The following is a 23446-nucleotide window of genomic DNA, read 5'->3' on the forward strand; positions in this document are numbered from 1 at the left end:
AAGGTAAGCAGTGTAATACTGCTTTCTTTATTCTTAAAGTAAACAGGGAGACATTGACAAAAAGACACAAGTAGCTGATACATAAGTACATCTATTGAAGCTTCCAGGTACTTCAAGTTGCATTCACTGTAACCATGATTGCACTACAGAGTTACCAAAAACCAAATGCATAGTTTTTTTCCTGCAGGTGTTAAAGCAAACCGGAACTTTGACAACCCAGAGATTATCCAGACTCGTTGGCCTTTTCCACTGCCTTTTGTTTAACAGTGTTATGGGTTTGTTGTTGTGGGGGCAAAAAAAACCTAACTAGTTGGAACAAAAAAAACTTGTTTCAAGACTGAGCTTGATACATTTATAAAGGGGATGGTTTTATGAGGTTGCCTATAATGACATATGGCTTAAGTGAAGATTTTGTCATGATTATTTTTTCGTAAACGTCACGGACAGATTGCAGTCAGTAAACAAAAATTCATGGCAGCCATGATCTTTGCCTTTTACTAAAAATAATGGGAGGGAGAGGAGAAAGGAGGCTGATGGGAGGATTACTGAAGCTCGAGCCCTGAGGAAGGAGGGAGAAGAGAGACCAAGCCCCACTGCATCGTGGGGAGTGGGCCCAGAACCTGGCACGGTGGCAACTGACTGCTCCAGAGTCCCTGCCACCTGCGGCGGCTCGGAGATCTGGGGTCCCCCCACCACGTGCAGCAGCTCGGAGATCCAGGGCCCCCACCTGCTTACATTTTCGGCCCCACCACCCCAGGGATGAAGGGGAAAATATCACAGAGGTCTCTGAAAATCATGGAATCTGTGACTTCCGGGACTTCTGTGGCATAATCTTATCCTTACATATGGCCCATCTATAACTGCTGTTAGCAAATACCTCCAAATGCCAGAGATGGGACACAAGATGAGAAGGCTCTGAATTACTACAGAAAATTCTTTCCCAGATGTCTGATTGTTGGGTCTTGCCCACATGCTCAGCATCTAACTGACTGTCTATATTTGGAGTCAGGAGGGAATTTTGCCCCAATTTAGACTGGCAGAGAGTCTGCGGGTTTTTTGCCTTCCCCTGTGGCATGGATCACTTGCTGGTTTTAACTAGAGTAAATAGTGGATTCTCTGTAACTTGAAGTCCTTAAATCAAGATTTGAGGACTTCATTAATTCAGAGGTCATGGACCTGTTGCAGGAGTAGGTGGGTGAGTTTCTGTGACCTTCAATGTGAAGGAGGTCAGACTAGTTGATCACGATGGCCTCATCTGCCCATAAAGTCGTTGAGTTTGTTTTTAGTTTGAACACTTCTTTGATATGTCTACTAATGCTGTGAACACAAGGAGCCAGGGACAGGGAATAAAACAGACATGCTTAAATGTGAGAGTCAAATCTGAAGGGAGGCATTTTCTATATGTAAAACACTTCTATAACTCAATAAGCACTGGATGCACATTTTTACATTACTGAATGAATGCAAAACTCTTGTTAAGAACTGAGTTTTTAAAGTTTTAAAACATTAATTTTTGCTTTTACTGGAGTATATTTCACACAAACATATCTATAGAATTAGTGATAAGGTTTCATTTGCTGAAGAATGATACAGTGGCAGTGGTATGCACAAAATAATAAAATATAATATCTTTGAAAGGTCAAGTCCAACGTGGTATTTGACATTCTCAGTAGTTTATCAATATCCTCTCTGGAAGAAGGCACCCTCATTACAAACTATTTTTTATCCAGCCCACAGAGTTTATTTTCTATATCCTCCCCACTGTCAACTTCCAAAGATATACTGACTATATCTTCTGGCATTTTTCTGGAAGGACTGATCATTTCAGTCATATGGATTTTGAAAACAGAATACTAGCTTGCATTCAGATAGCTCATCTCATCCCAACGGACCCCAAAACTATTTACAAATTTGATGCAATAGAATATATACACCACCACCACTGAAATGCAGTCAGTTACAGGATAGAATGCACTGTCTAAAAGTCCACAACGCTCTACCCAACAGTTTAGGACAGGAAGTGGAGAATACCTTATCCAGTTGAAACTGCAGGCAAAATTTAAGGCAGCAGAACAAAGTCAGTGAGCTGCGCACACTTAAACAAAACAAAAGTTTGAAACTTGTGCCACATTCACATAATTCCAGGAACCTTTGTTTGAGTCTAACCAATTCTGAGCAAACCTGGGCCATGTGAAGTGCAGTGGTCAGCAAAACAATGTGGGAATTAGGCACAGAGTCGGATAAATTTTCTTTCTAAAATCATTTTGTGCCCTGATCCCACATTAGTGGATCCCAATGAAAGAGCCTTCCGTTTCCTTTTCCCTCTTCACCTGTAACATGTCTTAATTTAGACCTCAATCTTTAAATACAATTTTCCAGCCTAGAGCTTTGTGCCCATGTAGATGGTCTCCATGCTTGAGTCTTGGTGCTATATCCTAAAAAAAACCAAAAACAAACAAACAAAAAAAACCCTAAAAATGAGATATTTTTATGGTTTCACTAACCCCTCTTTGGAACTAATGCTCCAAGTGAACCCTGCTCTTAAGTTACATGAAAACCAACAGGATGGCTTAGGTTTTTTAAATATTTTCTTACAAATTTTTTGAGACTACAAATAGAAAAAAACATGCCTGCAGTAAGGCAGTGAAGGAAAAGATAGTCTGCAGATACCAAATAATCACAAAGAGAATATATAAAGGTAAAGGCAAAGAACACCTAGTATATGAAATGCTCAGTGGGAGCTAAGTATGAGCAGTGACTGCAAGTTTGGGCCCACTGTAATCATTTGGCCAAGTTATATGCATGCAACAGTTTGACCCTTTCTTCATGAGTCAGTTCTTCCAGATACTTCATTGCTTTTGGAGCAGAATTCCTAATTTGTCATCTTTCAGACCCAAGTTCTGTTACATGACTCACGGCCTGGAACTCCCACTTGTTGCCAGACCTAGCATTGCAGCGCTCTCACTCCTTTCCCCACCTCCTCCAGATCTTGAGCAGGGACTTCACAAACTCCTCATTTCCACAACACCCTTGTAGGGCTCTTTTATTAAAGCTAACATTAAGTTTTGCAAGTCCTAAGATAGTACTCTGAGTCCAAACCTGACATCTAAAGGACTAGAAATCAAACAGAGGATCTCCTGCCACCACTACCCACCACCTCTGTGTCAACCTTCAATTTCCACACCAGGTCTTTTACTAAACACACACACAAAAATCTAAATTCAACCCCCTCCCTGGGGCTCTTCTGCATGCTCTGTGCTCCTAACTCCCAGGCCTTACAGAGTCCTACTTTTTCAAATGCCTTCCAGGAGGCCTTTTTCCCCAGAAGCTTCCCTCTCCGGGGAGATTCTGGCAGCCTCTTCTAGGCACCTTTCTTCTTCACATTTCCCTCTCCTTGCTTACAGCCTGGCCCTTTGGAGGGAACACCCATCTACTTCTCAGCTGTGTCTGGTTAATGAACAGAGCTGACTGGCTGGCCCCAAGTTCCTGACCCTTAAATGGGCAGACCACACTGTTACAAGATCCCAACATTCTAGGAGGAGTTTCCACATTGCATGTATGTTCCCCATGTATAGCACTACCATCATCAACTTGGTGGTGTGTTATTTCTCTATATATCTAACCCCATACATTACTTATTTTCCCCCTTCTTCCATATCTTATTCCACCTTTACATCTCACCTTGTGTCCACTATCAACCTTAGCTGCTTTCCTGCATTACTGATTTGCAAATAGTCCCATTCCACCAAGACTCTGGGCTTCAGGTTACTTTCTCTAGTTATGTTTTCTTGTACTTTCCAGGCTAAATTTCAATTTATTTCCTGCTTTCCCAATTTAGAATAATCTGATTGTAATGCACATGCTTTATTGCCTCCCCTCCACCCACAACACACACCCCTCTTCCCAGATCATTAACAGAGATGTAAAAAAAGAAAGACTGAGTTTAACAGTCCCTCTAGGACTCAAGAGTCACTTCTCTTCCCCTCAGTACATTGCCATTTAACTTCATTACCCTTTGTTTATGGTCTTTTCACCAGTTCTCAGTCAATATGACAGGACTCAAATCCAAGTCAATTTAAATTAATTTTCTGAAGTAAGATTCCTGTGTACTTTACTACAATTTAAAATTTTCCTTGAGAACAATCATATCTTATACTCTATCTTCAAAAGAACCTGGTGCATAACCTACAACCATTTCTCTCTGCACAATACAAGAGCATCATGTCCTTGATTCAGCAAGGTACTTAGGCATGTGTCTAACTTTAAGCATATGAGTAGTCACAGGCATTGAAATCAATGGGAATAATTACATGCTTGAAGTTTGGCATATGTCTGAATTTCTTGTTGAACTGGGACACAAATCCACTGCCAAAGAGTTACAGAGGATGGAGCAAGATTTGTCTCTGTATGCTGAATAATGAAAATACAGAATCACAAATAAAAAAAAAAAGTCATCTTAACTTTGCTGGTGTTTATCGTGTAAAATTATTTGTGCGTATTCAGATGGAATGCCAATTATTTTGGAAAATGTATGTGAATCCAAAAGTTTCCCAGACTTTAGAACAATGGGATTGTTCATCTGAAAACCTGTACCAGAAGCATGTTATTCATTATAGGCTATTAGTCTTTCATTGCCCATTACCTAGAAAGTTTCAGTCATCTACTAAGGGCACAGAAGCAACATCCTATTCAGATTGGAAATTCATTGTGGTGAGGACTGTATTCCTATGTATACCACATTTAGCACATTGGGCATAACTCAAATATAATCACAAACACTATGAAAAAAAGAAGCATGATAAGTTCATGCTCCCCATATGATGAAAAAGATTTGTCCAATCTTCTTTCTATATACCTGCAAACAACAAAAATATATTTGCAGACAGCAGAATTGATTCACAAATAATTCACAAACGGAATACTTGCAACAAGAAATGTGACCAGCTCAACCCTAGACATACAGCGTGTGAATAACAACGCTGAGTACTGTGCAGTCCACAGACAGAATGCCAGTGGCAAATCACAGAGTGTTCAGATGCTTCAATTTCTTAAAGGTGCCTGCTAGGATTTCTCATATTCTGTTAAACTGCAAATCCCTGGAAAAGAAAGAAGACGAAATTTAAATTAATCATTCTGACTTCCTTCCCGTCAATGCTAAGTGTTGGGGGGAGGGGGTGTTTTCTTTTTAATATGTGAAGCTAATGCATCTCCACACCCTTCTCTTACGCATGTGACAGATCACAGAGTTCCAGTAAATGGAGAACAAAGGGAGAAGCAATGGCAGTTGACAGTAATTCCATGCTCACATAAAATCATTTCAAATCACTGCCTCCATACCAGCTTTCTACTCTTCATCGGGTGAACAGGAACTTAAATGGATGGGCAGAGCTACTGCTATTTGCAAACTTAAGTCCCTTTAATATTACACTCTTCAGAAACAATTCAGCTGAACCTGGGCAATCCTTACCAGGAGAAGGTAAGAACAACATGACTCAGCCTCACCATATGCCTAATCAGTTCCGGCCATTGCACTGGCTACCTGCTGTTTAACACAACAAATGACTTCATCATAGCTTCTATGCCAGTTTCATAGAAATTACAAAAGAAAGCATGGAATACTTATACTGTATGTATACTGGCAACCACAGTTCAAACTATTATACACACACCTGCAAAATAAAGAGCTAGCTCAGTGAAACAGGAAGTTGCATGTACCTGTTGACAAACTCCATTAGATTTCCTTTAGAGAGATCACCATTTGTTATGGTTTCCCATAAATTAAGTTCAGCAGAAGACTCATGATTCCATACTAGTTATTAGACTAAAATTACTAGAAAACCTGCTGAAACAGCTGCTTCTGGTTACAAGAAATGTCTGTGGTTTAGAATAAGCTCCAAGTTGTCTTGTTTTAACTCTAATTTAGTTTGAAGGAGAACATTTTGGGTTAATTTGTTATCATAAACAGATAGTTAAGAGTTAATGCCTCTTACCTGTAAAGCGTTAAGAAGTTCACCTAGCCTACAGGGGCGGCTCTAGGTATTTTGCCACCCCAAGCACAGCAGGCAGGATGCCTTTGGCAGCTTGCCTGTGGGAGGTCCCCAGTCCAATGGATTCGGCAGCTTGCCTGCGGGAGGTCCGCCAAAGCCACGGGACCAGCAAACCCTCCGCAGGCAGGCTGCCAAAGTCAGCCTGCCTGCCGCTCTCGCGGTGACCGGCAAAGCACCCCCCATGCCTTGCCATCCCAAGCACGTGCTTGGCGTGCTGGTACCTGGAGCCGTCCCTGCTAGTCTAGCTGACACCTGACCAGAGGAACCAATGGGGGAACAAGATGTTTCAAAAAGGAAGGAGGGAAGTTTCCTTTGTTTCGTTTCAGTTTCAGCCAGAGTGGAAAAGATCAAGCCTCTTATCAGAGTAGCAAGTTTTAGAAAAGAATTAATAGGTTATGTTTATTTTCTTTTGTAACTTGTCTTTGTGCAATTAAGAGAATAATCAAATTTGGGTATTCTTGTGTGTACTAAGGTTTTTGCCCAGGGGAACATCCTGTGTTTTAAATCTGTTGTTTATGAGATCAGCTGGTATGCTGTCTTCCAGAGGTTTTTTCTTTTTACCTTTCTTTTCTTTAATTAAAAGCCTTCTTTTTAAGAACCTGATTGATTTTTTTCCTGTTTTTTAGATCCAAGGAAATTGGATCTGGACTACCAGGGGTTGTTGGGGGGGAGAAGGGAGGGAGGAAGGAGTCATTCTTCCTTGTTTTAAGATCCAAGGGATTTGGATCAGCCTGCACCAGGGACTTGGTGGAGGAATCTCTCAAGGCTACCCAGAGAGGGGAAGGTTTTGGGGGAAGACAGTTTTCCAGATAACTCAGAAATCTGGATGGTGACAGCGAGACCAGATCTAAGCTGGTAGTTAAGCTTAGAGGTGTTCATGCAGGTGCCCACATCTGTACCCTAAAGTTCAGAGTGGGGCTGAGACCTATAACATTTGTAAAGAACATTACTGGTTTACAATAAAAATATAAGGTTCAAATGCCAAAGAGATTAAAGGAAATTGCAAATAGATGGATGAATTTAATGTACCTCGATTCTAAAATGTTTCCCTTATGCTGCTTCCCCAAAAGTCATACCCATATTTTTTCCTTAACACTAATCACCTCACATATTTACTTCTTCCTACTCTGAATATCAACAGGATATATGAGCAGACTAGAGGATTAGAAAAAAGGCTCAGACTGAGCATGAAAACAGAAATTTAATAGCTCCATAAGAGTTCTTCCCTCATAAGAGAGGTTATATCTGGATCTCTCATTTTCTTAGTGTTCATTCTTTATATTTGCTATGGGGCGAGCTCTTTACTTGGCTGCTATGTGCAAGTTGTTAAGTCTCAAGAGAGCCTAATCAGTCAACTCCTAAACATGGCCCTATTCTCAGTGACTGGGCACAGCAAAACTTTTCCTGGGGGCAAGAAAATATGCAACCTTGCAAATGCTAGAGTTCTTGTCAACCCTCTGTTAAACTACAGATGCTGCAAATTCTCCTGGATAAAAGTTGAAAATGTCCTATATATTTTAATAGCCATTTTAGCCATCTTAATATTTTCATGAGTACTTCCATTTACTGTCCACAGACACTACTTTTTAACATTGGGAGTATGCAAAATAGTAACAAAATATGCAATTAATTTTAAGTTGAAATGAAATGTCATGTGGTAGAAAATCTAGGTGTATTTTGGATTGGAAGTTGTTTCAAAGAGGTGGTTTCCTTTGTGAGTAATTTGAGTTATTAGTCCAAACTTTCAACTTGTCTTTTCTCTGTTTGTTGTGTTTAATGAAACAGAGAATACCAAGATCTTCTTATCAAACAATAAAAAAATTGCCTTTGATGCACATAAACATTTTGTTAAATGCAATGAGACTGTTTTCTCTTTTGCCGTACAATACAATGGTTCAATAAACACCTACAGCATGGAAATATAGACAAGCCAACCTTCTGGTTCCCAGACAATTCACTGTCTTCTCCATGCTCCAACAACTCTTCCCAGAACAATCACTATTAACAGTGAGAAGCAACAGGGGCTGTTGCTATTTTAGTGACATAATCACACCTAAATCATACATTAGAAAAACAAAAAGTTAACTCCCCTTAATGGATTAAATGTATATTTGTACATATAGAATTATGGGCAAAAAACTTTCCCCTCAAATGTTTTCACTGTGCCTTTTTTAGTGAAAAAGTAAGGCCACTAAATCATGCCGATGGTGACCAGACAGCAAATGTGACAAATTGGGATGGGGGGGGGGGGGGTAATAGGATACTATATAAGAAAAAATCCCAGAAATTGGGACTGTCCCTATAAAATTGGGACATCGGGTCTCCCTAATCATGCCTCTTATTTCCTTACTCCAAGGAGTATCATTATGACAGTAGACTTAACTCTGAATATTTTGGCTTGTGTTAATTTGTGCCATAACCTGAGTGCATTTAAAATCTAGATTTTTGCAGACAGTATGCTTATTTTATTAGAAACTCAAGGGATTTCCCTAAATCTGTAGCTTATACTGTTTTGAATTGTCTTGCATTTATTCATACACTATACCTGTCTCTCAGGGAATGTTAATAATTTAGCTAACACCATCTAAATTGTGCATGTTCATTTTACTTTTTCCTCACATCCACCAATGCCTCCAACTTTCCTCTCTAGGATATAGTACATCCTGGAAGAGAATTCCAACTCATTTATCAAAAGGCAAAGAAAAGGGATACCCACTTCCCTGCTACTTTATCCTCATCTACAAAAATGCAGTCATTCTAAAGATCATCCCATTATCTAACTGCTACTGGAATAGCTAACATCTACAGACTTGTGCCAGATCTAGTTGGTCCTAATCAGTTGGCAGAGTGAGCTCGTTCTGTAAATGAGACACTAGCTTACACTGTTTCTAAATATCTGTAGTTAGCATCTTGGTATTTGTCAGTTTGTGAAGCTCATGCAAATATCTTTTTTGCATAAGTGAAATGTTTAGATGATCGCTTCATATTTATTTGCCATAGGAGAATATATGGTAGCTGGAAAGCCCATAAAAATGTATATATAATAACATTCTAAAGCTGTGCCTTGTTTCATTGCAAAATGCATTACTAATCTAAAGGAAAAAACTAAACCTTTCATAGATACAAGATTCTAGATGAAAAATACTTCAGCCTAAACTTTCTATTTTCTTTAGCTTGCAATGGCCAGCCATTTCCAGGATATGTCACGTCACTGCAGAGTATTCATCCTTCCAAAATACACAACATTTTATGAAGTCAGTCAAATAAAAGACTGCTTATTCCACAAATGTAAACTCTTTTCTCTCACAAAGGACACCCCTGCCTCTCATCCCTCAACCTCTGGCTAAAGAGGACTAATGGATAATCCCTTTCAAAATGTCAGCTTCAACCCTTAGGCTGGTCACCAAGGTTGCTATTTCTTCTTCCCACTATCTCTCAAGCAGAGCAGAATGCACAGCCACCTCCCTGCCAGCTGGGAGAGAAGATGAAATTTTAGCAAGGAATCTCCATATTAATTTCATATGAAATCATTCTTTTGCCATGACCCATGGAGAAACATCAGTTTTGCATATGTGGAAGTGGTATCTTGTACAAATTCAGTAAATACTTAATCTGAAACACATTTGGTAAAATAACTCTCTCTGATTCGAAGGACAGCTTCATTTTCCATTCCCAGTGAAGTCCTCAATTTGTCAGTTTCAGGAAATAAGAATGATTTCAGAAATCTGTGTCATTTATACAATGATCTTTTTTACCTAGAAGCTAGTAAGAGACATAAGATCACTTTGCACTTCTCATCCTCAGAGCATTCTCCATTTTATCCCTCTATCTGCTTAAATCAAAATATCTTGTAAAACTTGTCTGTCATTTTAGCTATAGGAGGGCTACATGCTAGTCAGTCAAATTGTCATAAACCGATGGTTAAGGATTAATGCCTCTTTTACCTGTAAAGAGTTAAAAAGTTTACCTAGCCTAGCTAACAACTGACCAGAGGAACCAATGGGGGAACAAGACATTTCAAAAGGAAGGAGGGAAGTTTTTCCTTTGTTGAGAGTTTCAGTTTCAGCCAGAGTGAAAAAGATCAAGGAACCAGCCTCTTATCAGAGTAGTAAGTTTTAGAAAGGAATAAATAGGTTTATGTTTATTTATTTGTAACCTGCCTTACGCAATTAGAGGTAGAATCAAATTGGGTATTTGGGTATTTTTTTGTGTAACTAAATTTGTGCCCAGGGGAACATCCTCTGTGTTTTGAATCTGTTGTCTGTGAGAGTAGCTGGTATGCTAATCTCTCCCAGAGGGTTTTCTTTTACCTTTCTTTTCTTTAATTAAAAGCCTTTTTCTTAATACCTGATTGATTTTTCCTCGTTTTTAGATCCAAGGGGATTGGATCCGGACTCACCAAGGATTGGTGGGTGAAAGGAGGGGGGATGGTTAATTTCTCCTTGTTTTAAGATCCAAGGGGTTTGGATCCGTGTTCACCAGGGGATTGATGAAATCCCTCAAAACTACCCCGGGAAAAAAGTAGTGCTTGGGGGATGGTGGCAGCGATACCAGATCTAAGCTGGTAATTAAGCTTAGAAGTGTCTCCTAAAGTTCAGAGTGGGGAAGGAACCTTGACACAAATACAGAATTGTTTATGCAACAAATCTGAGCCTCCCTCCCTCAGACAAGACAGCTGCCTCTGAGAAAGGGGTGCTGTCAGCAGGGGTGGCAGGTTTGTAGAAATTTTGTTGGTGCCCAGAACCCCCACCCCCAAACTCCACCCTCCCCACCTGCCTAAGGCTCTGGGAGGGAGTTTGGGTGGGGGGAGGAGGTCTGGTGTGCAGGCCCTGGGCTGGGGCAGGGGATTGGAGTGCAGAAGGGGTGCATGGTGCAGGCTCTGGGAGGGAGTTTGGGGGCAGGAGAGGGTGTGTGGGAAGGGGGTGGAGGTGCAGGCTCTGGAAAAGAGTTTGGGGGATGGGGTGCAGGTTCTGGGAGGGAGTTTGTGGGTGGGAGGGGGTGCGGAGGGAGGAGGTTCAGGGTGAGGGCTGTGGGGTGGGGCTGGGGATGAGAGGCTCATGATGCAGGAGGGGGCTCAGGGCTGGGACAGAGGGTAAGGTGGGGGGGATGAGGGCTCTGTCTGGGGCTGGAGATGAGGAGGGGTTTGGAGTGTGGGAGGGGATCAGGGCTAGGGCACGGAGTTAGGGTGAGGGCTCTGGGGTGGGGCAGGGCTGGGGATGAGTTTGGGGTGCAGGCAGGCTGCCCCGGGACTGGAGCCAAAGAACGACTCTCACCAGCCCTCTGCCCCCTAGCAGCAGTGAGCTCTGGGGAAGGGGCTCCCCTTGACTCCCCAGCAGCACACTGACCACACCACTGTCACTGCACATGCTCCTAGGGCCCCTCTCAGGTCCAGGAAGGCCCTTTGCCTCCCCTGTGATGGGTGCCAGGTGAGGGACTGCCATCATATGTGTGCCTCCTTCCCTGCTGCTGTCCCTCGCTGTAGTCTCATTGGAGGTGGTAGATGGGGCTGCCCTTTGCCCAGCGTGGGGCAGGAGTGGTGACTTCGGGCAGCGAGGGGCCCTATGCTGGTGGAGGGTCCTGTTGGAAAAGGGAAGAGTCTGAGGTGGAAGGGCAGGGTAATGGCAGCCTGCCCTGCCATATGTGCATGGGGGGCACTAGGACCGCGTGGTGGCAGTTGATGCTGGGAACCAGCAGAGCAGAGTCAATGTGGAGCTGCAGGGGAGAGGCAGGGACACTCCGGGACACAGGAAGACACACAGGGGACTGGGGGACACTTGGGGACAGTGGGGAGGGGCGGCAAGCGGGGCTGCGGGACAGTCCCAGCCTTGGGCCCTGAATATTGCTGTAGCCCAGGCACCATGGACCCATACAACTTGCTGCCTCTGGCTGTCAGAGGAGTGTGAGGACCCCTTAGTAAAAACTGAGTGCTGTCTCTCTGAAATATTCCCAGGCCTTCCTAATAGAAGGAAGTTGGGAGCGAAACTAGCACCAAAATTTACATCCTCCCCATGCCAACTCAGACCACCAGCATTATGCTTTCTTTCTTTTAGTGTTTGGTTCAAACCTTATCCTTTCGCTATTGTAATGATTTCCTAGTCTCTGAGACTTCAGAGTCCTCAGCTCTACCGTAAACCATGGTTTCATGGGTTTGCCTGGGGTGCAGGTGAGGCAGCGTGATCCAATGAATGTAGCACTGGACTGGAAATCAGGAGACTGAGCTCTCTGCAGCTCTGACGTTGACTCGATGTGACGTTGGTTAAATCACAACCTCTCTGTGCTTCAGTTCTCTCATATGCTGAGTGGGGATAATAATACTTCACATCACATTATAACGTACATTGAGATTTACAGATCTAAATTGCTAAGTATTATCAAGTCCACTGTCAGAGTTCAATAAAATAAAGCAAGAATGGTGTCAAGCTGCCTGAAGTGACTCAATGGCACGATTACCAACCTCAAAGCTGACTATTAGCAGAACACAGACCCCAAATTGGTTGAGAGTTCTATACCCAGATTCCACCAACTAGTTATCAACGGTAAACTCCTCAGGCACTGTAACAGCCTTAACATGGAGTCACAGACAGTCCACTTGGGTACTCCAATCTGTCTAGCCACTCAGGTGAGCATGCCTTTTGTGAGCAATGGTCACATCAAAAATCACAGCAATAGTCAGGTTAGTCCCAGTCCAAAAGGACCAGTCACATACCCTAGTCAATTGCATCTTAGATCTCATACAAAATGCTGTTTGTAGCCAATCCTCTAATAAATTATCTGATGATTTATTAAATAGGAAAAAGGAAAAGTTTTGACAAGGTTAAAACAAGGTAAAGGTACACAAACGAGTTACAATCATAAATTTTAAAAAAATCAGTAATATTCTTAAAATTCTGTAATAAGCAAACCTTATATGTCCGTTAGGGCTAATCCAAGCTGAGCAGCTGGGGACCCCTTGCTTATGCCTAGAAACCTTGCTCCCAGAGCCTAAGCTGCATAGAGATAATCAGTTCCTTCCACTTGGGGTTTTTATCTCCCACCTGCCATGTACTCTGAAATGCACACTCAGCTGATGGGAGAAATTCAATTGCATGATTCCTCTTGAGAGGAGGTGGGGGAAACCAGGACAACTGAGTCTTTTGTCCTCTGTGTTGTCCTGCAATAATCTGTCTAGTGTTGATGGACCTTTCCCTCTGTGCAGGACATAACACCTTCTGTTGCAGATTAGCGCTTTACACTAGTTAATGTTTCTCTCGTCTAGTGATTTACATATTCACAGAGGCTTACAATACAACCGCTGAAATATTATCTTACTATAAGGGATATATATATATTATATGTGAGATTAACACATTCAGCAACTCACAAGCATTCAATAAAATCTAAACCCTAAACACATTGTTATAATTCTAAAACTTATTTTGACAATATTAACACACAGGAGAGCCACAACGATTCCAGATGTGTTTTGAGCACTTTTCAATTAAGGCACAGGGGACCTTGGCATGAGCGGGCACCTGGTCTGCCGGCACTGCAGAGGGAACTAAGGAACTTCTACTCCAAGGGCTCGATCCTGCTCCTATACAAGTTCAATGGGGGGAGGAAGGGGACATGCATTGACTTCAAGGATGCAGGATCAAGCAACAGAACACCAGGGTTCTATCACTTAGGATTTGCCGACAAAAGTGCCAGTGTAGAACAAACAAAGCTGAAGATATTTCAGTGTTCATTCTCCATTCCCAATCCCATGGCAAAAACTGAAAAAAATCTGAATCTTTTCACAAAAGTTACTTACAGTTTTTCAACTAAATGTTAATGATTTAAAGAGCAGCAAAAGTGCATTTATCAGGAAATAAATTAATCTCTTTAAGTAACTACTATGTTCGATAAGACAGCAATTCCCAAACCATGGACTGTGAGCTTCTTACCATCCACAGAACACTTAACAGTGGACCACAAACCTGTTTGGTCATATAGTGCTGGCTTCTCCTTGCTTCCAGTTCTAAATCCCATTAAACTAAATATGTATTAAATACTTTCTTACTACTATAACAAAAATGCACAAAATATTCAGAGAATTCATCCTTTCAACAATACCATTAGAGTACTGTTATCTCCATTTTAAAGATGAGGAACTGAGGAACAGAGGGACTATGTGATATGCCCAAGATCCAAAAGGAAGTCTGAGCAGAACAGAAACTTCAACCCCAGTTTCCACAGTCTCAGCCTGTCATCCTAGAGATTGGATCACCCAAATAAAGACTTGAACAAGTACACAAGAAGGTTTTGTTTCAGAACAAAGAAATTTAATACATTCTGTGTTTCTAGTCACACAATATGAAAGAACAAATATTTTGTGTGACCACTGTAGTTCCAATTCAGCACACAGCCCAAATTATTGCTCTGCCACAGATACCACAACAAGGCCATGGAAAACTTGAAAACAATTTTTTTTTGCAGCGTTCTAAGGAGATTTAGAACTAGCTTAATCTATGGTCTATACTTCGACTGCTTTGAGGATTTTAGTGTTAAAAACAAGCAACGCTTCTAAACCATGTCAATAGTTCTCCTGTTATTCAATTCCTCTACCTCTGTCTGAGGTAGATAAAAAGAAGAGAGAGACTTGATCATGTGAGGAAGAATAATGAAGCTGTCAGTTAAGTTGGTAGCCTTTCAACATCTGGGCATTGTAACCATGATGCTCTGCTCATGGTAGTCATCATGTATGATTAGTGATTGGGTGTTAGAAAATTGTGCGTGTCAAAAGCAATTACAATGAGTTAATTTATTCACCACTACCATTTGTTACTCTAAATGCTGCAGAATGACTTGCATAAGACTACTTAAAAATTAATCTAGGGCCTTATGGCAACAGCTCTTGTGAAACCTTCGTTCTTTTCGTAACGTCACTTCTCTGCAATTATGTTTCATGATTCAACTATCACATCTGTCCCCTACAGCTCTACAGAGAGATATATGATAGACCTAACATCATTCAGCCTCAGGAACCCTTTTGATTATGGTTTTGATCTTGCATATATTACATACCAATGCAACATGGATAAATATTAAAAATATATTTTGACAGCTATTAAATTGCTCATTGGAAGACATGACTTTGTGAAGTGTGCAATATACAAGAAATACTATCAGGAAAGATTTAGACTGCTACCTGACGTATGTCTTTGATGGCTCCAACTCCACCAGGGAGAAAGAATGAAGCACTAAAACAAAAACCTTTCTTCTGCAAGGACCACCCACTTGTTTATTACTGAAAAAGTTCAGTGGTTAAGTCTGAATAAGTCTGGATGCTTATCCAAATCTACCTTCATTTTTAAGATTTCTCTATCTCTGCCCCTACTCCAATTCAACTAAGTTTCCTCCTTTCCACTTACTCTTCTTACCCTAGATTCAAAACTCCTGATCTCAGAAATTCCCAAAATGTCCCCCAGCCTCATAACTCCCTCTTTACAAATCCCAAGTGACCAAGTACCTCCTTCTGACCCATATCCCAACTGGACTGCTAACTGAGGTGATTATGGGGCAGTTTCAAGTCTGGTGCTATTCCTATTGATTCTGTCTGGCTGCCATATTCGGCTCTTGCGTTCTCTGGGGATTTCCCCATCACACATTCTCCCAAAAGCATCATTTCACATCTTTAACCCCAAGAAAGCTCCAACATTTGGGGACATCAGTTGGCCCAATAGATATTAGGCCAGCTGAGATGGATTTCAGCATAGCTTGAAGGTTAAGGAGAAGGACTAGGGATGGGGTATTTTATCTGAGTTAACCCAAACCTTTAAGGGGACTGGGAATTTGTAGATTTGGCAATGTTTTATTTTACATTTTGCAGGACTCCACTACTCTGGTTCTGCCACTGGCTTGCTGTGTGGTCTTGAAAAAGTTAATGAAATGCTGGAGAGGGCTCCTGACACCAAAGTGAAGGGAGGAGTGGGAAATTCTTCATTCCCCTGAGGGAGTCCACTCCTCCTCTGGATACTACTAAATGATTTTTTGCGGAGATTGCTTCTCCTTGGAAGTCATAAGAATTCTTCTGAAGGACAAACTGTTTGCCTTCAGAATAGACCACATCACATCCAAAAATTTGCTGAGGCAGGATACTCTCCCAGACATTCCTCTCCCTTCCACATTACCTAAGCTGAACTCTGTGCTATGCTAGCTAGCAATACACTCTGTATATATTTCCAGAACAAAGTATCATCATTTTCAGCAACTTGCGGCTTCATGCAGCTTAACATATATTTGATTGTCAGGTGGATTTGCTTCCCTTTTTGGATACGGTCATGAAGAAAAAACAACTTTTTAAATGAGAAAACAAAACAAATAGATTCCCCAATCTTGCACTTGTAAGCCAGTGAGACATTTCAATGGCATTGCCTTGTTGAAATATTGGTAGCACATGATAAATGTCTATCATGGTAATTCCCTATAAAACAGTTTCCCTTTCATATGTCAGCATCTGTCTTTGTAAAGCACTGTGGCCCAGATCCACAAAGGGATTTGCATCTTGTAACGCCGATCCACCCAGTGGAATCCACCCTGGGTTAGGCACCTAGTCTCCCTATAGGGCAGGGGTTCTCAAACTGGGAGTCAAGACCCTGAGAGGGCAATGAGGTTATTACATGGGGAGTGGTCACGGGCTGTCAGTCTCCACCCCGCTTTGCCTCCAACATTTATAATGGTGTTAAATATATGAAAAGGTGTAGTTAATTTTTAAAGTGGGGGGTCACACTCAGATGCTTGCTATGTCAGAGAGGTCACCAGTACACTAGTTTGAGAACCACTATAGGGAGAGACAGGCACCTGTAAATGGAATCCACAAAATCCAGAACATTAGACTAGAAACTGCATATGCTTGTCAGTAGGGGATACCCTAACCACTGCACTATAAAATCACTCTCACTCTCTCTCTGGCTCAATGCATATTTACTACAAAGTGGAAAAACTTCAACAGGAGAGGCTGAAGGAGACCCAGATCCAAATATCCAACAGTCCAGTAATTAGAGCACTCACCTGCCAAGGGCAGAACCCTTGTTCAACTCTTCTCCTCATCAGGCACAGGAGGGCATTGAATTGGGAAAGCCCAGTTCCTAGGTGAGTTCCCGAGATCCTGGGCTAACAGTAACAAGGGAGACCTCCTCCTCCCCTATGTGTTTGGAGGCAAGCTCCAAGAATACCTATCAGATTGTGCTCTGCAGGCAAGACAGACAGGGCAATGCCTAGGTTCACCTGGTGTGATGATTGTGCTGAGGCATAGGCATGTCCTAGGTGTCCAGAGGCCAGCAGGGTGCATGCTCACAGAGAGACACTTTTAGGCACCTAAGGCACTTTTTACAAATGGAGTGTTAAGCATCTGCCAAGTGGGGGTTTTGTGGATCACAGTAGCACCTAAATCTGGGATTTAGAGGACATCCCTTTGGGAATCTGGGCCTTTGAGATCCTCTGACTGAAGGTGCTATACAAGAGTCAGATCCTGCAAGTGAATCTTGGTAGGAGCTGCTTCCATGGAGCCCTACACATACCCCCGGGAGTGCAAAGCATTAGTGTTATGCATAATTGTGGATTATAGAACCAAGCATTGCTACATCTATCCTCATAGAATGGCTGTGCCAGTAATTACTCTGGGACAATATTATAACAAGCTCCACTTTTCCCTGGATCGGAAAAGTATACTGGACAGATGGATCTTTTCTTAGTCTGATATATCTTAAGCAGAGGGTGTGGGAGGAAGTAAGCTATTACCGCTAATGGAAATAGTGCAGTGAATTCCCAGAGCACACACCACTGAACATTTACACCTGCTACAAAAAACAGTTATTCTTAAGAGGCTTGTTCTATATAATTAAATGCAATGCTCTTTCAAGGGCATCTTTGTGGAGCAAGGGCATCTCGTTAGGTTAAATTGCAGATGTGTATTTGCAGGAAATCTCTCTCAGGACTTAGAGACAGGAGCCTGAATTGAAGTCAGCTATATCTGTTGCAGTTTTCAACATTATTCTATTGCTTTGTTTCCCATCTGCCCTGATTTAGTAGATACAAGAATACACAGATGTCCAATCTAATCAAAATACCAACCGCTTTCTAAGCAACAATGATTTCTTCTGCTCCCATAGTTTGGTCCATCACCAACAGTTTTTTTTTTAAGAAATCAGAAATGCAAAATCTTAATCACTTCCATAATGACATTTGAAATATGTATTCTGAGAAAGGAAAAGACTCAGAATGCCAAATATGAGATTAAGAATAGCTAAACTGTGTGTAAGAGACAGAGAAAGAAAGAAAAGAGCAACTGGGGAAAAGGTCAGAAAGCAGCAGTCTGAAAATGGAAGGCTCAACTGCATTTACTGAAAAAAAACAAAAGAAAACTGAGTCCTTTCTGAAGTCATTATGGCCACTTCAGCATTGCCTAATTGACTAAACTATCTATCTGTGTCCAGTGAAAGGAATGGCTTATTATCCAGAAAAAACTGTTTGCCTTTAAAGCAGGGTGGATATAGTCAGTGGAACTGAAGTTTTGCTAGGCTCTTGGGTTTATTTTTAAATGCGTTGTAGCTTTTTAAAAAAAGGATTTTGTTAAAAACAACAATTTACAAGAGGGGAAAGAAACATCTGGAGAGTCTTGTAAAAAGTGTAATTCCTTGACATTTGCCACAGCCCGTCTCAGAGATAGTGAAAATCCCAAAGCCCTTTCCATAATCTCAGGCAGAGTAGGTTGAAATTTTGACACCACCCCTAGCTCCCCCTTCCCCAAATCCTCTCTGCCAAGAAGGCCCTGAACACCCTCTCTTTTAACTTCAGTTATCTTTGGGGTGAGGGGAATTAAAAAAAAAATCCTTTCTGTAGACGTTTGTTTTAACCACCTGGTAGAATTCAACAAAGAATTACATCCATACTGTAGAATTCTATAAGATAGTTCTCAAAACACTTTTGTTAAAGATTTTACTCTCCATTAAGTTCTACAGTTTAGACACATTTCCACAGGCCCCCGTCCCCCCAATTTACATTTCTAAAAGCCTTAACAGGTTTCTATCTTGTTAAAAACTATAAACTTTAAAAAACTTATCTCTGCAAGGGCACAGGAGAGGTGGAGGGCAGTGCTCTCCCATCCCAGGAAGGGCTTCCCTGGCCTCTCCCATAGCAGGTATTGGAAATAGTTTCCCAATTCCACTTCACTGGGCCCTTAAGCTCTGAAGGGCAGAGAAGCCTAGCATTGAGCTGAGGGAAAAAAGATGTCCAGAAACTGGGAAAATTCCATACCTGTGAATTAATTTCCCTGAGGCCAGTGCTGTCTGGGGCAACATAATCAGAGAATTCCAAGAGCCAGCACAAGTTGATCAGGCCACCTCTGACGATCCTTCCTGGAACTGGGGAGGAATAATGGCCCTTCCTACTGCACCCTGCCCCTCCACGTGAGAAGGTGGCAGAGGGGCCAACCACTCCCAGAAGAGGAGAGATGGGAGGAGTCTTGGTGATACCACCACTGCACATAAAAGACAGCTAAAACAACAAGGAGTTCTTTGGCACCTTAAAGACTAGCAGATTTATTTGGGCATAAGCTTTCATGCGTAAAACTGAGGTTTTTTACACCCACAAAAGCTTATGCCCAAATAAATCTGTTAGTCGTTAAGGTGCCACCGGACTCCTTGCTGTTTCTGTGGATACGGACTAACACAGCTACCTCCTGACAAAAGACAGCTAAATGTACAATGGAGGTAGCTAGGGATCTGAGAGAAGCTTGACAGAGTGAGAAAAGAGGGATTGTCCCTACATGAAAGGGGCCTTTCTTTGCCCATCCCACAAATTCCAGGGTGATATTTTTCTTCCCTCCTCCCCATGTGAGGCCTGAGTAAGAGGATGTGGAGACTGCTTTTTCTCCATATCCCTCCTCCAAAAGGTATCATGGGCCAGATAGTACAGCCTATTCCTTCTCCTTTCCCAAGGAAGGCAGAACAGGGGTTTTGCACCTCTCACTGCAGAGAGAGGGCATGTATGAGCCAAGATGTTGGTGTGTGGAGTTGACTGTGTGTTCTGTTCTCTCACTATCCCTTTACTTTGTTCATGGGGGAAAGAAAGGAGGGAGTGTGGACCCAGCTTTCTAGAGGTGTGCACTCCTAGCTCAGGAATACTGTTAAGGGCAAGTGCTGTAGCTCTCCGCAGCATTCCAGAACAAGTGTCTTGGATTGACATTCCCTTTTAGGATTGGCAACAAGTTTCACTTCTGTCCCTAGTATCAAACCAATGACATTCAGCAGGATAAATATTAGGCAAAATAAGCTTGCCCATCCCTGCTTTAAAAAGATTATGAATGTCAGATCCAGACTCCTCTCTCTACTTCTGAGCCTAACACAATGACGACAGTGCAGAAAGAGGATGTGGTGTTCTCGCTTATTTCCCTAGGCAACCCAATCAGAGATGGTGATCAGCACCTGGGAACCAAGGAAAAAGTTCCCCACTGTTAGCAATGTTAATGAAAAAGGTGGAGTTTGAGATGCAGGTATCCATCCACTGAAAAGTGGAATGTGAACCCCTCCACCTCCAAACTTATTTCAAATAGGCTACTGAGTGCTCATAACAGACAAAGAACACGTTTGAAACAATGATTAAGAAACAGAAAGCTTCCCCCATTACCAACACTAGAGCTATTCAATATCCTAATTACAAACACTATTACTGAGATATTGAAAGCATCTGAAACTTAGACTTTATATGTCTACTGCAGCTATACATAACTGGCCCACTCAGGATCTCAAGATGGCACTAATGGGCAATAATGTGGTGACGTAGTGAAAAATATAACCGAGGACAACAATTTAAGATTGTCATACTTTGTAACAGTTGCACATGGTTATGCTAACCTAAAATGGTTTGAGTGGCGTTTCTCACTATTTGTGTGAGATCAAATACAAATTAACTAGGGAGCATTTTCTTGTGCAATGCAAGGGTGGAAAACAGAATACAATAGAAACGCACCAAGAGCACTAGAAAGAGAACATCAAGATCACCAATTGAAATCCTCCCATTTTTAGTGTGTGTGTGTCAAGCATCCAGGGTTTGAGTGTAGAGGAGAGAGTGTGGAGGATTCTAGACCCCAACAGACTGAGTGCTCTAAAGGGAACTGAGAAGCTTGGAAGGCAGCAAGGATTGTGCTGTGATTTGGTTTAAAGACATTAAGAGGTGATCCTTTTCCTAAAAGCTCAGAGGCTACAGCTGGACTGTATGCAAGTCAAGAAGGTGACTGCCTAATCCCATTTTAACAGGAGAGCTCGTTATACCACCATGAGACTGATGTATTTCAAGATAAAGGGATTACAGTTACTTTAACCTAGACCTCTGTAACTTCAACTATCGAACACATTTCAGTGCATGTGTTTTGCTGTGCTGCTCATGAGGGCAATTGCTTTTAATTAGCAAAGGTTATACACACACACACACACACGAATTAAAATCTGGAACTTAGGAGGAACAGGTTGTAATTGTAAAGACTGTAGAATTTATTTTTCACATTTTTCTCAAGAAGCTCTAGACTGAAATACATTCTAAGAGATTCTCCACCATGACCAAGTGGAGCTCAGGCAGTTTGGAGAGAGGGGGACCATTAAGCAGCTAGTGATGGCTCCCAGGCACTGAATTGCACAGCTCCACCTCAGGGGAACAGCTTTCACATATATTGCTTGTAAGAGATCCCACCTTGCCAGGTCTCCTCTCTCTCTAGTTGGGGGTGGGGGAAGAGGGTAAACATGCAGCTGGAACAGGAGGCAGCAGAGAGTTCCCCTGAACCAGCAGATGTTTCCTTGCACAAAGAGAATTCCCCGCTAAGCAGATTTAGGAATGGAGTATCTGGCCCTAAATTTTGGATGACAAGATTGTTGTGTGAATCCTATTCCACTCAACAGAAATAATACAGCACTGTTGGAACTGTACACCCTAGGTTTTTAAAAAAAAATTAAAATACTTTCAATTGGATACATCTTAAATTAACAAGAACACAACTGATACATAAATCCTCCTCGAACAATGTACAGTTCTATTTTGCAAAACAAGATAACGGACAATCTTTGATCTTATGCAGTGTTTTAGGAGACCATTAGTTATTAAGTGTCTCCATTCTAGAGATCACTCTGAAATCAATGAACCCCCTCTGTCACGTATAAGCTTTTTAAATTATGTGCCATTGTGAGGCATGTCTCTGCATGCATAAGGAATTAGTAGCCTTTATTGCTGATATCACGATCAGGTTCCATTCTTGGATCCAAGGAAATTGCTCTGAAGTTAAGATTTATTAGTCCCAAAGGACCAAAAGTAGATGTTAACTATTTTATTATCTATCTTGCAGTTATTTTATGTCACTTTTCTTTAATGCAATTCTTCTGCAGTTTTCAATAAAAATGTATTAAGTAATGCTATCATTATCAAAAAGAATAAAAGTACAGCAGTTACTGTAACTATTATAGGTCCAGCTAGAGCACAAGAGAATCAAAGGCTTTTAAAAAAAAGTTTAGCTGCTTCGTTACATTTGGTAGCTGACAAATAATATTTTTATCCAATTAACAGTGATTATGTTAAGTGAAATTTGAGCTTGTTGTATGGTTCCACTAGAGCAGGAGTCCACGCCATGGAGCCCACTGGGGTGTCTAAGTGCACCCGCATACTGGCTGAGCACCCACTGAAATGCTGACAAGCTGCATCATCCAAAAGGTGTCACTGCCAAAATGCGGCAGTCCTCCGTGGCTCGTCGTCTGACACCCGACAAAAAGGGTTGGGGACCACTGCACTAGAGTAATGCCCTTCTATAAAGATCACTGTTAACTATAGGTTTCAGAGTAGCAGCCGTGTTAGTCTGTATCCGCAAAAAGAACAGGAGTACTTGTGGCACCTTAGAGGCTAACAAATTTATTTGAGCATAAGCATGAAGTGGGCTGTAGCCCATGAAACAGATGCATAGAATGGAACATATAGTAAGAAATATATATACATACATACAGAGAACATGAAAAGGTGGAAGTAGCCATATCAACTGTAAGAGGCTAGTTAATTAAGATGAGGTATTATCAGCAGTAGGATAAACAACATTGGTAGCGATAATCAAGAAGAGCCATTTTAGACCGTTGACAAGAAGGTGTGAGGATACTTAACATGGGGCAATAGATTCAATATGTGTAATGACCCAGCCACTCCTGTCTCTAAAGCCTGGATGCCCCATCATCTCAGGCATTGGCACCCTAACAGTAGGATTCTCTGGCTATGTGAACTGTCTCTTCAGGCCCTACGCTACCAGCACTCCCAGCTATCTTCGAGACACCACTAACTTCCTAACGAAACTACAATCCATTGGCGATCTTCCAGAAAACACCATCCTGGCCACTATGGATGCAGAAACCCTCTAT

The 23446-nt window shown here is 41.8% G+C and overlaps 1 protein-coding gene across 1 annotated transcript in view; it reads right to left on the reverse strand.

Moving 5' to 3' along the window:
* PXDNL (peroxidasin like) overlaps positions 1 to 23446 on the reverse strand; it is a 302579-nt gene that overhangs the window by 196279 nt on the left and 82854 nt on the right. Inside the window, 1 exon segment of the mRNA XM_030553072.1 lies at positions 5025 to 5096. Coding sequence (XP_030408932.1) covers positions 5025 to 5096 — 72 coding nt within the window.

Source organism: Gopherus evgoodei, chromosome 2, assembly GCF_007399415.2.
Source record: "Gopherus evgoodei ecotype Sinaloan lineage chromosome 2, rGopEvg1_v1.p, whole genome shotgun sequence".
Classification (NCBI taxonomy): domain Eukaryota; kingdom Metazoa; phylum Chordata; order Testudines; family Testudinidae; genus Gopherus; species Gopherus evgoodei.